At 35.8% G+C, this 17453-nt stretch overlaps 1 protein-coding gene across 2 annotated transcripts in view; it reads left to right on the top strand.

The window, feature by feature from the left end:
* Positions 1-14297: 14297 nt before the first annotated feature.
* The window catches only part of LOC120776053 (hemicentin-1), a 203808-nt gene continuing 200652 nt past the window's right edge, over positions 14298-17453 (top strand). For both annotated transcript variants that reach the window (XM_040106524.1, XM_040106514.1), the window contains exon 1: positions 14298-15841. In XM_040106524.1, coding sequence (XP_039962458.1) covers positions 15478-15841 — 364 coding nt within the window. In that variant the 5' untranslated portion in view covers positions 14298-15477. The remainder of the gene's footprint in view (positions 15842-17453) is intronic.

The raw sequence follows: 17453 nt of genomic DNA, 5'->3' as shown, positions 1-17453 counted from the left end.
CCACCTGACTACTTGCTTTTAAAGTTTCGTGTTTGCTTCTACGTCAGAACTTTTGCTGCGAATTGCCCAAAATAATAACCCACACTCAGATGGATGAGTCTGTAGTGCGCTTTCGGGCGCAAATTTTCTTGCTACAACCGTGATTGTTGTAAATTCAGCTGGTATTTGGAGCCGGTGCTTGATTTGTAGCATTTAAATGGTCTTCAGTTAACAAAAATAACTCAGGAGTTAGAGGATATTTTTTACTTAATTGTCAGACTGGGATGAGAGGAGTCAGAGAACATACTAAGTTTTTAAATCCATCGAACAGAAGCAGAAATGAAATTAGAGATAAAAAAAAATTGTGGCTTTTTGCATTTTAAAAATATATCTTTAAATTGGCAATTATTCCATTTCATTCCATCAAAAGGAGAAGTACAAATAGAGGTTGAAAATAATCTAGATGGTCTATCAAAAAAAAAAATCCATAAAAGAAATGAGCTTACTACTTTTTTCGTACTCCCTTACGTCAATTTGTGTTGTTCATTGCTCGGAGAAAATGCGGTTTAAAGTTTGCGGTTAACATTTAGCCGGTTTGGAGGCTTTTCACTTTCACTTAGAATAACATTTACTTTGCATCGAACTTTGCAAATTTGCACTAGTTTTCTTGGAGCAAATACCTGTCAAGTACGAAAATAAAAAAAATTTATGTTTTGAAACGTCTTCGGATATTTCCCCCTTTAATGTATTAATCGAAACAATTTATCACACAAATTTGTGAGCCATTTGCGCAGTTAACATTTCATTTAATTCAAATCTAATCAGTCTTTTACACCGTTAAGCTTTTCTCTTAATACGCTAAGCACAAAAAACTTAATTATTCATTAATATTTTATTTTATTGCCTTCAGAGTAGTCCCCACCAGATGTAATACACTTGTGCCAACGATTTTTTCAGTCCTCGAAATACTTTTCATAAGTACTTTTGGAAAAATCAATTTTATCTGTACGATTAGGAGAAGAACGTGTTTCATATCATATCATATCGAGTTCTCTTGTCATTTTTCTAACACTTGCCTGATGATTTTCAATCACCATATCCTTTACTTTGCTGAAGGAGGCATGTCTTCACTGATCTCTCGACCGCCTTTGAAGGCTTTGTCCACTCGTAGGCTTGGGTTTTTCATAAAACTGAATCATCGAAAGATTTTTCGAACACCCGCAATGATTCCGCAGACGAAATTTGGTTAGAAATATATAATTTGATACAAATTCTTTTTCCGATATTTGTATCCTTTCTAAAAATCGCAACTTAAACAGCGGCTGTAAACAAATTGGTTGACAGATCGGGTCGGTAGTAATGAAATATGTTTTACTCGTGCACTTTAATTACAATTTCCGGGTGCTTTTTTGTTCTTATATATATAAAAAGAGTGAAACATATATATAAATTTTTATTTGTTAAGGAGGTATTCTGGTCTAGACGTTGGAATATAAGGCATTTTTTAAACTAAGATAAAAAAAATGAAAGATATTTTTACTATACATTTTTTTATATGTTTTTTATTGACATTTTAATAATATAAAAAAAATTGCAAGAAAAAAAAAACCAAAATTCGTCGAGATACGGGCCGGTGGAGTGGGCGCTTCAAAAAACCAAGAAGATACTTCATTAGTAAGGATGTCGTTATCGGGTTGACCATTTTCAAAAAAAAAAAAATAACAAAATGGTGTCGACTTGAAAAAAAAAAATTTTTTTACCCGATTTTTTCGACATTTTCGAATTTTTTAAAAATACTTCAAATCAAAATTTTTGGAAATCTAAGGTAGACACGATGGAGCATTGTATAAAGAAGATATATATATACCAAATTTCAAATGAATCGGCTTAGTAGAACTTGAGATATCATGTCAACCACCTCAAAAAAAGTAGTTTCGAGAAAAACGCGTTTAAAGTTTAGGAGACAACTCTAGTGAACACGGACGCCACGTCACAAAATCGGCTGTGTCTCCGAAAATAAGTCGAAAAATTTTTGAAAAATCCTTCCAAGGTCATATTTTTGAAAGTCTAAACTTTCAAAATCTGCAATTATGAACTTAATTCCCTCAATTGAAATCGATATTGAGACATTACATGTGATAAATTTAGTATCATTTGGTAAGCAAACCACCAAAGTAAGCTAACTTTGAAATCGTTAATAAAAATATTATTTTACAACATTAATTTTGTTTGGAGTTCAAATTAGAAGGCGAGTCTATAGGTTTTTGTGCACGCTGTAAACTTGGCTATGTTTACTGATAAAATAGCAATCAGTTGACAAATTGTAATCATTAGAAATAATACAAAACGTGAAATAATAACAAGTATAAGTTCTGATAAGTAATCGAGCCTAGCGTTATTTGAGTAGCCGGCTATGTGAAAGTCAAAAACTGCTTCCCCAAATATAATTTTAATGTACTATTTCGAAATGAAAACGTAAATTATTCCAGCAATATAGGGGATGACCCCATCTTCTTCACATTTTGGCAAAGCAATACAATGCAAACATTTTGGGAGAAAACTCGAGAGCAAGAGAGAAAAATTTTGTTCAGAATATGCATATGAAAATCGCATAATATAATTATAAGTTAGACTAATCTACATTTTGAAGGAGTTGGCGTTGAAACCAATGATGATGCCGGTTCCTCTTTGTGATGATTTAGCCAAGGTCTTCCTCAACAATAAGGGTGGTAGTTCCACCTCATCATCGTGCGGCATGTATGTAAAAATTAACCAGAAATCTCCTGCGTTGCATTCCGTTTTTGTCATTATCACATCAGCGTTGCTGAAATCAAGTTAAAGAAATACCGATAATTCATTTCGGATCATCATACAGGCTCTGGTTCTAAATACATCGTTGGTCGTTAAAAGCTTACGACTATTCGACCTCGATTCGGAGATGCCATTACTAGTCAGCCACAATTCCTGGATTAGGACGACATCGACTTCGTCTTGTTTTAGACGAAACAGTCAATTGGCGGAGGCCGCCTTGCATATTGGCGGTTAATCTCAGACTTCAGCCTCTCCTCCCGACTTCGTGCTCGACCAGCATCTCCACAAATAGCTGTCGGTCGGGAGTATCCTTATGACAACGGTTTCGAACCCACAGCTTATGGCTCCCTTGGCTTTGTTGAGTGGACCTAGGGATTCCGCATTTAGCAGAATCAGCGGTTGCCAATATGGTTCCTCGGTTCTCTTCAGCCTTATTACACTCCAGTCATGGGTGGGTAGTGAGAGGTTGCAGTATCTAAGAATTTCCTCAATCCAGATGCAAGCCTTGCGCCGAAGTGGCCTATCAAAATCAAGTCTTTGCTTTCCAAGCCCTTTAATTTGGCAAATTATTTTCACGAAGCTAGCACTAAAGTTTCAGATCCTATCATTTTGGTCGAACCCCTTTAGCATTTAGCCAACCATACAATCAACCCTTTCTCTTGATTTCATTGCAATTTCTTGCTCGTATAACAACTCGTAAAATTCAGCAAGTGCAATAAAATAAGAATGCCAAAGAATTATTTACCATTTTGCACTTCATCCCGTATAAATTTTGACTGCCAAGAATTTCACGAGTGCAAAACTCAAGCTAACAAGCATCGTTGCGTGAAAACCAACAACAAATCGCGAGTTAGGTTAGGCGTTTCAGAACGCTTAATAAAAGTCATAAACTTTTCAAATTTCTCTCGCATTCTTTTTTACGAATTTTGTCCTTTTCCATAACTTTTTCTTACTGCCTACTACCTTTTCACTTCGTTTTCAATTTCCAATTTCACTTACGTGTCAACCATTTGACATTTCTTACCAGCTTTGCAAACTCATGGCCACGCCCCTACCCTCACAAGCGCTTTAGTTAAATAGTCACCTCATTTTATTTGTTTATGTTAAGTTAAAGTGAAGGCCCAGCGCCGTCCGTCAAACTCTAGCAATTCGTAAAAGTACCAACAAGTAATTAAAGAAGTGCTCAAATATGGCAGCTGCCATATCCCCCCTCCGCAGCGCCCATGTCATTTATCAAATTGCTTGGGAAAATTTAAAAAATTGCCTTCATCTTATTAAAAAGGCACTTCAATTTACAATTGCTAAGCTTAGCAACTGTCGAACTTTCGCACGCCTTCACAGTGGCAACCAACTACTGCGCCCATGCACCGCACCGACCTGACCAAGCGCGCCGTGGCTGGGCTCGCCATTCAAATTCGACTTAATTTCACTTTCTGGCGAGCGCTCTAAATCGCTTCCAAACCCTTTTAATTAATAATCTTGTCGTACACTCTCGCTTTTAAGCTGCGCCACACTTTTTATTCACATTTATATTCAGTTTTTTGTTTTTATTTTATTTTTTTGGGTTTTATTATTTGCTGGGCTCCACACAAATGTGTCCGAAAGTTTACAAGCACCGAACCTTTCCTGGCCGCACTTTGTGTCCTCTGTGTGTATGCCTTTGTGTGTGGCTTTGCATTTCTTTCGCAATTTGTTTGGCCATGAAAGGCTTACACAAGCACACGGTAAGACAAAAAGAACGAGGACCTTGCGCTCAAAACCCTGTCCGCACCCCTCCAGAGCACTGCCTCCGCGTCTAATAAATTTATTTTTTATTTTCTTGTGTTTTTGTTTAATCCCGTATTTTGCGTTGCACAGTAAGTCCCTGCCCGTTGCTCAGTGTTTCGCTCTGTTGTTGCAAGCGACGTGGCTGTTGCCGGTGTCGTTTCGTTTGTTGGGTGATAACATAACACGCCAAGACAAACAATGCATGTTAAACGGATTTGGCATTTTTTCTTGGACAACTTTTATATTTACGCTATATGTACTTATATATTTTTTGCTGTTGTTTGTGTGTTCAGTTTTTGTGAAAGTTTTTCAAATTTTATTTGCAATTGCTTTTTGTTTGTTTTGAAAGGATAATAGCTGCCGGGCGCCCTAAAGTAGGCAACAGCTGGCCATGTCGTATGAAGCGACACTTTTTCCAAGCGCCATTTTGGCTAGCTGAGCAGCGCAGCTTCAGCGCTACATTAGAATTTCACTTTTAAATTGTCGGACGATTTTCAAAGAACCGAGAAAACGGCAAAAAAAAAATCTAAGAAAAATGTTAAATGACTTTCGAAAACACTTCAAAGCTTCACTTTTGTTTGCGCAAAGTTGTTAATCCGGGTTTTCTTCGTCATCACACCTTTCCGTCACACGTTGCCGTCATAATCCAGTGTGTTATATATTTATTTAGCCGCTCTGTACTGCAGTTTAAATAACTTGCATATGCTTCTAGGTTTGTATGTTTATCTTCGCCGTTTCTTCTTCTGCTGTTTGTGTTTGGGATTAGAAAAAATCCGCTTAAACTTTCTTTTGTGAGTCTATAAAAGATTTGCTTGCCTTTATAATTAACAGCAGTTTGAAATATTGGGTGAAACGGGAGTCATCGCTAATATTCTACGCTGGGTAAATATTGGAAGTCTTTAAACGGGATTAGCGTTTAAATGGTTTTTTGAGGGTGTGCAGATCTTTTTTTCCTTTTTCATGTTTTCTATAGTGTCATTATAGTCTTATGATCTTTCTTGTATGTTTTTATTATCCTCAAAGAAGTAGAGTAATTAACAACACCGTTATATTAATTATGATATTCAATAGAAGTTGTCTACAATTCGTCAAGCGTAAACGGGAAGCACTTGCAGTGTAATCCAGAAATTCTTTTGTCCACGTCAAAAAAGTCTATCCTGTTAATATTCTATAGCAATAATTGTATAAAGTACAAATACCTTTTCTGATGTCTAAACCTGGGCTGAGAGAAATTCTTTGAGAAAAGTGGTAATGAAATCCCCAGCATTAATATTTTTTCAGCCTTCAGAAAATATATTTAGCGTTGAGAGTGATGCTAATGATGCAAATATGGACTCGTTTAAAAACTCATTACAACGTCTTACAAAGAAGTGATCGACTTGAACCAAATTATACGATATTCTTACAACAAGCTTTTAAAGCCATCAAAATCGGCTTCAGCTTGTTTAATCGACATTTAAAATGATTACTGAAACAACCAGAGACATCACAATATATAATATAAAAAAAGTTATAATCTATTACATAGAAAGACATCACGTTAGGTTATTTTAAACGGTCGAACGTAACAAGAATCTCACTTGAACTGTTGGGAATGCCGGTTCGTCATAATAAAAAGGAGGGTAAGATGCTTACAAATCGCCTATCTACTATTTGAGCCTATCGGAAATACATATGTTGATACGGCTAACGCCAATTTCTGTTATGTCTCCTGGTTCGTTGAAGTTAACCCTTTCGAAATGTTTCTTGCAAAGAGTGCACAATGAAGAAGAAAGTGCCTGGATGTTTCCATCCGGTCTCCTCCATACATCTTTGTAAACTTGCGGCAAGTTAAACTTAGTTTAGAAGACTCATGCATTCTACTCTAGGCCAAAAGTATCTAATTGTCGCACAGGAACTAGTCGTCTACCGGCGTTTGCCAAGCGTGCACCTCCAGTGCTATAGCGCGAGACGCCAATGAAGTTTCCATCCCGATGTGACCGTGGCAAGGGTATCCCTCTCGCTAGCACATTGGCTTTGCATTTGCCAGCGATACCGCTATGACCAGGCACCCACTCTTCATATCGCACCTTAACCTTGACATACCGATTAATAGACGAAATTATCTACAACTTCGAAGTTATGACTGTGACAATGAACACTGACGTTGGAGAGCGAGTGCGACGACTGTTTGTTTGATGATAGGAAATATTTCGTCTTTCCCTCGATCACTACCAGAGAGTCTTCTTTGTCCAAAGCGAAACTAATGGCGCTGTTGCTATGACCAATGAAGTCGATGTCATCGGCATACGCCAACAGTTGTACATTCTTGTAGAAGTTTGTACCCTCTGAATAGATCAGCTCTGCAGCTCGAATTATTTTCTCCAGAAGTAGGTTGAAGAAGTCATATGAAATAGATACGCCTTGTCTAAAACTCGATCGGAGAGGTCCTTCCCTATACAGATATAGCTTTTGGTGTTGCTCAACGTCAGTTTACACAGCCGTATTAGTTGTGCGAGAATAATAAATTCAGACATCGCGGTATAAAGGCATTTCCTTTTCGTACTGTCAAAAGCAGCTTTAAAATCAAGGTAGTGGTGGTGAGTGAGACTTAGAGCATGATAAATATCTGGTCACTTGTTGATTCGCCAGGCCTAAAGCCACACTGATAAGGTCCAATCGGTTTGTGGTCCGTGGGCTTTAATATTTCACATAATACCCTCGATAGCACATTATATGCGATGCTTATTCCACGGTAGTTTGCGCAAATTGTGTGGTTTCCCTTTTTGTGGATTGGGCAGAGCACACTTAAATTCCAATCGTTGGCATGCTTTCATCCGACCATATTTTACAAAGAAGCTGATGCATGTTCCTTATCAGTTTTTCGCCGCCATATTTGAATAGCTCGGCCTACAATCCATCTGCCCTGCCGCTTTTTTGTTCTTCAGACCGGCAATTGCGATTCGAACTTGTTCATTGTTGGGAATATGTAACGTACGCTTCAACGTCATCGATTGAGTAATCGGGTTCACCATCTCCTGGTGTTGTGCTTTCACTGCCATTCAGCAGACTGTAGTAGTGTTCCTTCCTTAATTACAGTATGCTCTGGATATTAGTCACTAGATTACGTCTTTGGGTTCTAAAAGAGTATGCTTTGGTCAAGAAACCTTCTCTTAGTCACCACATCTTTTCGTGGAATTTTGGTGCATTAATATATTGAATATAATTCGTTTGATTTTATGTTGATTCGTTTTCAATACTAAAGGAGATTTTTGGAATATACAAAAAACTAGCTTAATTGCTTTACAACTCTACTCAACAACAAATATTAATAGCATAGATATATCTTTTAAACTTTAAACACAGTCCTCAAATTATTTCATATTTAGAGCTTGAGGTAGTAATAATGAGGGCTAGTCAGTACTTAATAATCCCTCACTTATTTTATATGTATATACATATGTATGTATGTATGTATATTTGAGCTTACATTTTCACGTATTTCACATACATACATACATACAGACACATTTCACATATATATATACAGACACATACAGTATGTAAATGAATTTGTCAACAGTTTTCATATTTTTATGCAAACTTCCTGGAAAGGTGCCACAACCATTAGAATTACAAATTTATTTGTTTGCTGGCTGGGTGCAATCGTATATGTATATGTATGTAATATTTTTTTCACTTTCCACAGGCGTATTTTCAATCAAGCAATTAGCCACCGTCGGACGCCGGCTGTTATGGACAGAGTGTGTCTCGTCTGCACGCCGACAGGCCACTTAATATATGCGCATGTGTTTGTGTGAGCGTTTGTGCGTTTTTTGATTAACAACTTTTTATGCATTCTGCATCAAATGCGGACACACATACACACACGGCTGCGTGCATATTAACATAACTGTATATTTATACGATTTTAATGTGGCGTGAAGACGAGGGCGACGCCGCGTAACTGTTTACGCGCAAGAGTATCTTCATTAAATCAACAGAAACCTTATAGCGCGAGGCGTTCCACCCTTTAATGAACCTCTCAAGTGCCAGCACACAATTTAAACATTCGTATGTCTGTATGTGTGAATGCGTGTGTATGTATTTATGACTTTGTTTGTTTATTTGGTTGGCGCGTGTGTGTTTGTTGGCTCTTTAACGCACTTTTAGCGAGGGGTTGCCATCATGCGGGCCATTCATTGTATTTGTTGCAATAATTATTATGAATTTTTTGTTTCCATTCAGTTTACGGTAAATATTATTCGCTGTGAGTTAATTGCCGTTATCCTGCTGTTATCCTAGTGTGAGCGCATCTGCAGGAAAGTTTGACACGCAATAAAAGTGTTGATTGTTTCGACGTTTTTCAGTTTTTTGTTTTTGTTTTTTTTGTTTTTTGTTGTTGTTGGTTCCTGTAGAATTGCTTATTTTGCCAAGCGTTATCCAGCTGGTGGGGATGCGCATAAAAATGTAAATGCTTAGCCCTCGGGACGAGCACAGCCTGGCAGCGGAAACGGCAGCGCGCAAAGAGGGTGGCTTCGCCGGGCCACCCGTGCAATGTCGCATTGTGCCACAAAAAAAACAAAAAAATACGCGCAATGTGTATGTGGAATATGCATGGCGTGAATATTTTATTTTAGAGCAGCTATCAAAATTTTATTTTCTGCTTTGCATCACATTTCAACCATCAATTCACCGCAGAGCGTGCCGTGTGATTTGTGGAGTGTGGAGTTCAGTTGTTTTTTGCGCAATAAAATTGACGCTGAATTTTGAATGGCCAACAAATAAATATTTTTCCATGAATGTATTGTCGAAAAGCAGTTATTTTGGTTTTAGCAGTAATAGATTTTGTGACTGTCACTTACAGAATAGCAAAATCGTCTCAAGTCTCAAAAATTTTCTCTAACTTAAAATCTCAATTTTAGAGACTTGAGACTGTATCACAGTACAGAATCGCACGGAATATGGCAATTCTCACCGCGAGAGAAGTGATCGTGTTCCAATAACTGGATTCTTTATGGATGTTTGAGCTTTGAAGCTTAGAAACATAGTACCTTGATTGTAATTAGTTATGGGGATCCTTCGAAATTTCTACAAGGACAGAATCAAGCAGTAAATTGCGGATTTTACAAAAAAACTGCTAAAGACCCATCTATCTTATCGTTCTCAAAGACATTTCCAAATATGCTGAAGAAATATAGCGCATAGAAGTACGTAAAGGGAAATGTGATCTTCATTTTTGGTGTCACGAATTAAGAAAAAACCCCTTGTAAATTGATCCATCTGAATCATAGCGCTGTTGGAAAGAAGCAAAGAGGTTCTAATGTTGAGTTGGAAGTATTAACGAATATCTTAGATTCTAAAGTTGGACTGTAATCGAAGCTTGTAACACGAAATACTTGAGTATTCCATTATGGGAATGCTTTAACATCATCTGTCTCTCTTTATTTTTGACAAGAAGTTGAATTGAAATTAATTTTCAATCGTTTTTCCCTACATCTAAAATTTGCTCATGGATCTCGATCTGAATAATTCTCTTAAATGATAATACCACCTTATTCCAGTGGATCTTTTCCTACGAGTTAGGTACATAAATCATCCACATAGACATTCTATCGAAGACCCTAACCTATGTATATATGTATATCCTAATGATACCTCAGAAACTTTTTAACATCTTTGTGTGCTCAAATATTGAATCGATTTTGATAAGATATTCATGAAATGACAGTTTGGTCAATGTGGGAAAACTCTTGGTCTAAATTCCCAACTGTTTTCAAAGTGAAAAGTTTTTTCTTTGAGACTGTCGATTCAAAGCAGTATTCGAGATTATATTATTTTTACCAACATTACCACATGTATCTATCCCTGAAGCATCCTCAAGTAATCTGGGTTTGCTGAGCTGTAGCCGACCGGAGGGGTCATAGGTTGCAGATCGTTAAAAGGCTAATTATCAATAAGAAGTGCTGGCCAGCATATGGCGGCTAGATGAGGAGAATCTCAGTGATCTTTTGGCTTGCACTGAATTCTTTATAAATTCTGAGTGATTATGGTACCTCCAGCGACATATTGGGTATTTTTTCTATGCTTTAATATATAATCAATCCACACATGGGTTGGTAAGCTCATGTCGTAGACACGTCAGCGGAGAATGAACTGTATCGTTCAATGAACCAACTGTATCGTCCACAGACTTTGAGGAAGTCTACTATTAATATCAGTTTCGTCACCAAAGAAGGTAGTTCCTACCGATTTGTGGAAAGTCGTCATAAGGTAAGCGTGTATCGAGAGAACCCTTTGCTTCCGTTCCAAAAAAAATAATAAAATTTAAAAAGTTTAAATCTATATCCGTTAGAGTTATGTAGACCCGACCATTGTGGAACAGATAACTTCAGGCCTTTACTGGCTAGCATGTCAAATATTATACATATTTTAGAGGTCTGAGATCATGTTAATAAGACAAAATCAGTATTAAGCTGCAATATTTCAGCCAAAAAGGTCGAGAGAACCTTAAATGGAATATTAAAAATCGTGAAACTAAAGGTTAGGCTAAACTGTGGAGTGTGTTTGTTGATATTCTGATACTGAGTATTTTTAACCAACTGTAACTTAAGTCCAAACTTATTGCTCCGCACGCTGGACCCACTTCTGAACCCTTATGTATTTAATTCGCTGCTCTTTCATACATGTAAGTTTAATGGCGCTCTAATCGAGGTCGCCTGTGAGACAATTTCTCACGATCAGTTAAAGTAAGCTTACGCAAACAGTAATTTTATGAGTTCCTTGCAACAGAGTGAGGAAAGAAGCAACGAATTTTACCATTTTTTACACTGAGAATTGCGTAATGCCACTGCTCTTTGACGAATAAAGAATTACTGCTTGACGCCCTCAAGATTTAACACTAGCTTTATGACTGCTCTTGCTCGCACAGCATTTACATGTGTCCACATGCAGTTACATTTACAGTTAAACAAACACACACACACACTTATTTGCATATGTAAATGTGTTCGGCACATAAAAATGTATTTCATTGAGTCGAAATCATCGCCATTTGCACCAGTCAACTAGCACTTAAAAGAGCGTCAAACAGTCGTGTACTAATAACAACAACGCCAGCAAGAGCAACTCCAGCAACAACAACAATGACAGCAGTAGAAAAATATGCGAAAACAACTCATTTCAACCCTTTAACCTCATGTTTTCACATTTTACGATCACAATTTACGACTTTACGATTTTGCGTCTGTCAATAAAAATGACTTTTTCGCACACAAGCGCACGCTCACATGCATACTCGTGTATATGCTGATAAAAATACGCAAATTTCTGCTGCATTTTGACAATTTTACTGTTGGCTGCGCTGTTTCATCTCCACTTTTGCCTTGGCTAGTGTTGTTGCTAAGTGCCTATAAATGAGTTTGTGCATATATGTGTATGTGTTTGGGTAGGTAAGTGTGAGTGGATACTTACATATGTATGAATGTGTGTGTTTGATGTGATTTTTTGCATGAATGAAGTTGTCTTGGCGAAAGAATCCAATGAATTTCCAGCGCCAACTTACTAGAAATGCCAAAAAGTGCTGCATGGACGTAGAAATTCTTCGCCTTTGAAGATTTAAGCAACATTTTCTTTATGAGAGTTTTTAAATTGTTTCTTAGGCACTTCTTTGTGGGCTAAATATGTTAAGTTGTTACGTGTATGTATGTATGTATGAATGTGTGTAGAAGTTTTTACGTTGCTAAGCTTAGTTCACCTTAACCTTTTATTTTACTTATACAGTGTGTAATAAAAGTATGTTACCAGATATTTTTTCTATTGTTTTGAAGTATGTTTCGAGTACTTTGCTTATTCCATAAATTAAGAACTTTTCTGTAGCCCACTCAAGTACAAAACCTTGAATCTAAGCAGAGCCAAAATTTGGTTGTACTTTGTTTGCACGATATTTCAACCAACAGTAAATGTTGAGTGACTGGCGCGCTGTTGTTAACTTGGCTATAATCGCGTAAGCGGTGTCTACGCCAATTAAGAAGAAGAAGAAGTGTTAAGTGGCGTGGAAGTTGAAATCATAGACTTGTTCCGATATAACTGCTCGATCATAGAAACCTTATTATTATATTAAACGCTTCCAAGCACAAAATAATCTCGTCATAATTATCACTGTTGGTTGAAATATCATTATATAATGAGGTCGATGGCTTCTTAATTAATTCAATTAGCAATTTTTTCGAGATACTTTGCTAATTGAGTAAATTGAGAACTTGTCTGAAGCCTCTCATAAGGATATAAGGCTATACATATGGGGTACCAAATTATTTATTTAAAAAAAAATTGTCAAATTTTCAAAAATGAAAAAAAAAAAAAAATATTTAAAAAAATCGGCCCACTCCGGGATTAGCAGGGATAGTTGTCAAATTAATTGTAGTTTTTTTTTTTGAGGAAAAAACAAAAAAAAAAGGCGAGCTTTCAAAAAATGGCGAACTTCCAAAAAATGACGATTTTACTTAAAAAAATCGATTATTTTAGTGTATATAATTGATCGTGTTAAATTTTTTTCGGGCATTTTTTCGAAAAGTTCATTCAAAAACAAAAATTTAAAAAAAGATCCCCAAAAGTCAATTTCTACAAAAGTTATGGCTATTTGAAAATAAAAAAGCCTTTTTTTTGAAAAATTCATAACTTTTTTTGAAGTTGGACAAAAAATTTTGAAAAAATTCTCAAAAATGTTTTTCAAAGGGTAAAAAAGGGTGGATAAGTTTCAGCAAAATCTAAAGTGGTCGGGTTCAAAAGTGGTCGATTTGGTATGGAATAGCCCATATGTGTGTGTATTGAAGCTAAGCAGAGCCACAGTATGGATGAACAGTTATCATTAAGAGACCTGGAAGTTGAAATCATATTATTATTATATTGAACGCTTCCAAGCATAAAAAAATATTGTTATAATTAGCAATGTAGTTTGAAATATCGTTATATATTGAAGTCCTTGGCCTCTTAATTGCGTCAATATAATATTTTTGAATTATACACAGTTTGCTAACAGACTGAATTAAGAATTTAGTTGAGGTCTTATAAGTACATTTTTTAAGAAAGAACATACATACATAGATCATCTCGCCAAACAGGCATTAAATCCAAGCAGAGTCATAATGTGAAAGAAATTAGTCCACCGTTTTCTGTCAGGAAGTTGTAATTATGGGCTTAAGCTGAAGTTACTGCTTGGTCGTAAAAACCTTTTAATTTTCAACTGAAGTTATTGAATGTTTCGCAAAAGTATTTCCATTTTAATTGCCCTGACTGATTGAGGACTGACATAGAGGGTTTAATTATATTAAATGCCTTGAGGATACAAGCGCACTTCACTTAACATGGTTAATTCTTTAGGCTAGATTTTGGAAGGCTCTTTAGTTTTGTAAAACAAACTCAACTAATTTGAATTTATGATTAATAATTCGACTATAACCGCGTACGCGGTGTCTATGCCAATAAAGATGAAGAACTCAAATACTAACAGACCTTTTGCAATTATTTAGACAACAAAAAGTTCATTCATATCTGCGCAATAGTATAAGCTCAGCCTAGTATACATTGGGTATATCATGTGCCTTTATGACCACACCTTACCACTTCCTTAGATAAGCTTACATCTTTTTATGTCTTTAACCTTTTCTCCTCTCTTCTCCTCTGTCCAAATTAATAAAACATAAAATTATAAATATTTTGCATTTTCTGGCAATTTTTCAGATTTTTGTGAACCTTGGTGCGGCACATTTAACGGCTGAACAAACGCAAGGATCGCCACAAGGCAGGACCTTGCACGACGGTGTAAGTGTGTGCGTGACAGCTGAAATATCGAGCGTAAATGGGAAACTGAGAGGAGAAAAAAATTAAAACAAAACAAAGCGAAAAACGGTACTTAAAGGACAAACAAGGAGTGAGGACTCGCATGATAAAACAAACAAGTAAATATAAAAACAACAACAATAAACATTAAGAGCGTGTCGTTTAAGTGCTTGTAAGCGCAACAACAACAAACGAACAACACTTGAGCGTCCGCGTGCATATTTACCGCTGATTACAGCAAAAAACAAAAATAACAAACCAAGCGAAGCAAGGTGAAAGCAACAACAAATTAAATAAATGCGCAACAACAACAACTACAATAAGCACTTACAAATATTTGGCACGATAATAAAATGTTATGGCATTGCAGAGGTGCACGCATACAGCAAAAGCTCATTTAAAACAAATGTTGCTGTCAGCAACAACAACAATAACTGCAATAATAACAGTAACAAATACAACAGTAAATGACATTAGTTCTGCCTGTAAGTGCTAGTGTCAGTAGTTGCCGTTATAGCGCAAAACAAAAACACGGAAAAGAGAATTCACGAAACATAAAACTAAAGTGTTGCCATACGCAGCCAAAAACAACAAAAAAATAACAAAATAAGTACTTACTTGATGCCATTGTGACTGCCCCAATGCCGAACGTTTGAGGCAGCAAATACAGGCACAAGTTGCTGTATAGCAACAGCAACGCCGCAAAAACAAAAGCATTTATAGGTGGCAACACTGTAATTAAGTGTAATGCCAAGTTTTTGCTGCCACAAACAGCATGAAAACTATCCAATTACAAAAGGCAAGTATTGTAGACGCACTGCTGACATTCGGTCGCATCAAAAACTCTGACACATTCTTGCCAATTACAACAATACCAACAACATATCAACAAAACGTGTGAGCATTGCAAGTGCAACAGAAACAAAGCGCGTAAAAGTACCGTTAAATTAAAAAGAATTACAAAGTATTCGTGTACAACAACAAAAACAACAACAACAACTACAAATAAACCGAAAACAGCTACGCAACACAAGAGATTTCACAGAAACTTATCTCGTGTTGCACGTACATAAATGACGGATTGCAGACTTGTGCAACAAAATGGCAACCCCGCAAATTTCCCAAATCATTATCAATCAAAAATTCCCATTTGCAAAGGCTGTTGCTGCGCAAACACAATTAGCAACAACAAAAACAACAAGTACAACTGCAACAAACACAAAGTTATGTCGCCTTCAAGAGAGTCGTCGCTGGGTGCGAAGAAAATGTTCTTGCACTGTGTTGAATGGCAAGCACAACAACAACAACTACAGCAGCAGCTGCAACAACAAAAGCGACAGTACTCGCCACACGCTGCACTGGCTTCAGCTTGGTTGGAGCGAACAATTGCTGCTGATTTGCATGCTACTCGTCAGCGCGTGGGGTCCAACGGGCTGCGACGAGTCACAGGACTTTCAGAAAGCGAGTAAGTCGAAATTTGCATATATTTGCACCACAAATGTCTATTTGAATTCTTGAAGTGTTGGTTAATTTGTAATTATTGTTGTTAGATAAGAATGTGGGCTGAATTTAAGGGTTATATTTTGGTATTGGTAAGCGAATTCCGTAAACGAAATTACCGTTATGTTAAGCTTTTATCGAGGAGCCCAGTTTTCTAGTAAATTTTGTTTTCTGCGTATAGTTTTATATTAAATATTTTAGTTAATTTTACTCAAAACAATTTTTTGTTTGCGTGTAGTTTTCAAAAATATTACCATTTATTTAAATTACTACAAAAAACAAAATTATTTTAAAAATTTCCAAACAAAAAATTTAAAAAAATATATCGAATTAAGAAATAAAAATTGAGTATTAGTTAATATTAGATATGCTTACATACTAACTCGCTTATACATACATTTCAATTTTTTTATTAAATGTTTCGATTATGTGGCAACCCTTGTTACAAAACAAATTTTTGATACGGATATTAAGTTTGATGCCTTTAAGGGAACATTTACTTTATATTATTAATTTTATGAAATTAAAAAAATTAACACGTGGCAACCCTTTCCAAAAAATAAGTTCACTGGTAATTTTTTGAAAACCTTCCACTTTGATTACTGTACTGTGTAATTAAATAAATTTTTTGCTTAGAAATTTTCAATAAAGTGGCAACTTTTTTCTATAATATAGCCAGAATTTTTTTACTGAAACCTCTTTACTTTACTATGCAAAGTTTAATGTCAATTTTACTAAATTAAAACTAGAATATTTGTTTAATAGCAAATAATATGAAAAAAAAATCTAATAGGTGGCAACCTTCGCCAAAAATATTTTGTGCTCTATGCATTTTTGAATCTTAGCAGTTTTATATCCACATTGAAGTGTTTCTCCGTCTGTTTAAATTTTTAACAGTACATTTTCAAAAATGTGGCAACACTCTCTTAAGCTGCCATCTTTCTAAAAAATATCTAACACAAATTTTGTTTCTATTTCAATTTTTTAATACAGCAATTAAAGTGATATAATATTACTACAAACAAATATAAACAGGTGGCAACACCTCTCAAAAATTTTAACCGCTTTACCAAAAGTCTTTTTCTTTCTTCAGTAAATTATTACATTTAAAACTAAAAACAATTTTTTCACAAAATATTTTAAAAGGTGGCAACCTTCTTAACTTTTTTGTTGCAAATTACGAGTTTTGTTTGTAACAAATTACATATCCAATAATATTAGTGCGGCCTAAATAAAGTTCAAACAAAAAACAGAAGACAACCTTCTTTTTTTGCAAAATTCGAGTTTAGTTTGTTACAAACTCAATAATATTAGTGTGACCTTAATAATGTTCAACCAAAATAAAACAAAAAACAAAAAAAAAACAACAATAAAAAATATAAAAGAACAGGTGGCATCGTTTTTAACTCCTTTGCTTTGTTTTTAACATCTAAAAAATCAATCATGTCGGTGCAGCCCAAATTCTGGTTCAATCAAAAAAATTGTAGTGGATGTCCGCTTCCTCCTCCAACATGACTGCATATACGGACCAGAGTAAAGTTATATAACTTCTGAATACCAAATAATATCATTGCATA

The sequence above is a fragment of the Bactrocera tryoni genome, chromosome 1, assembly GCF_016617805.1.
Source record: "Bactrocera tryoni isolate S06 chromosome 1, CSIRO_BtryS06_freeze2, whole genome shotgun sequence".
NCBI classification, from domain to species: Eukaryota; Metazoa; Arthropoda; class Insecta; order Diptera; family Tephritidae; genus Bactrocera; species Bactrocera tryoni.
The sequence above is the reverse complement of the archived record's forward strand: the minus strand, read 5'-3'. Positions and strand labels throughout refer to the sequence as shown.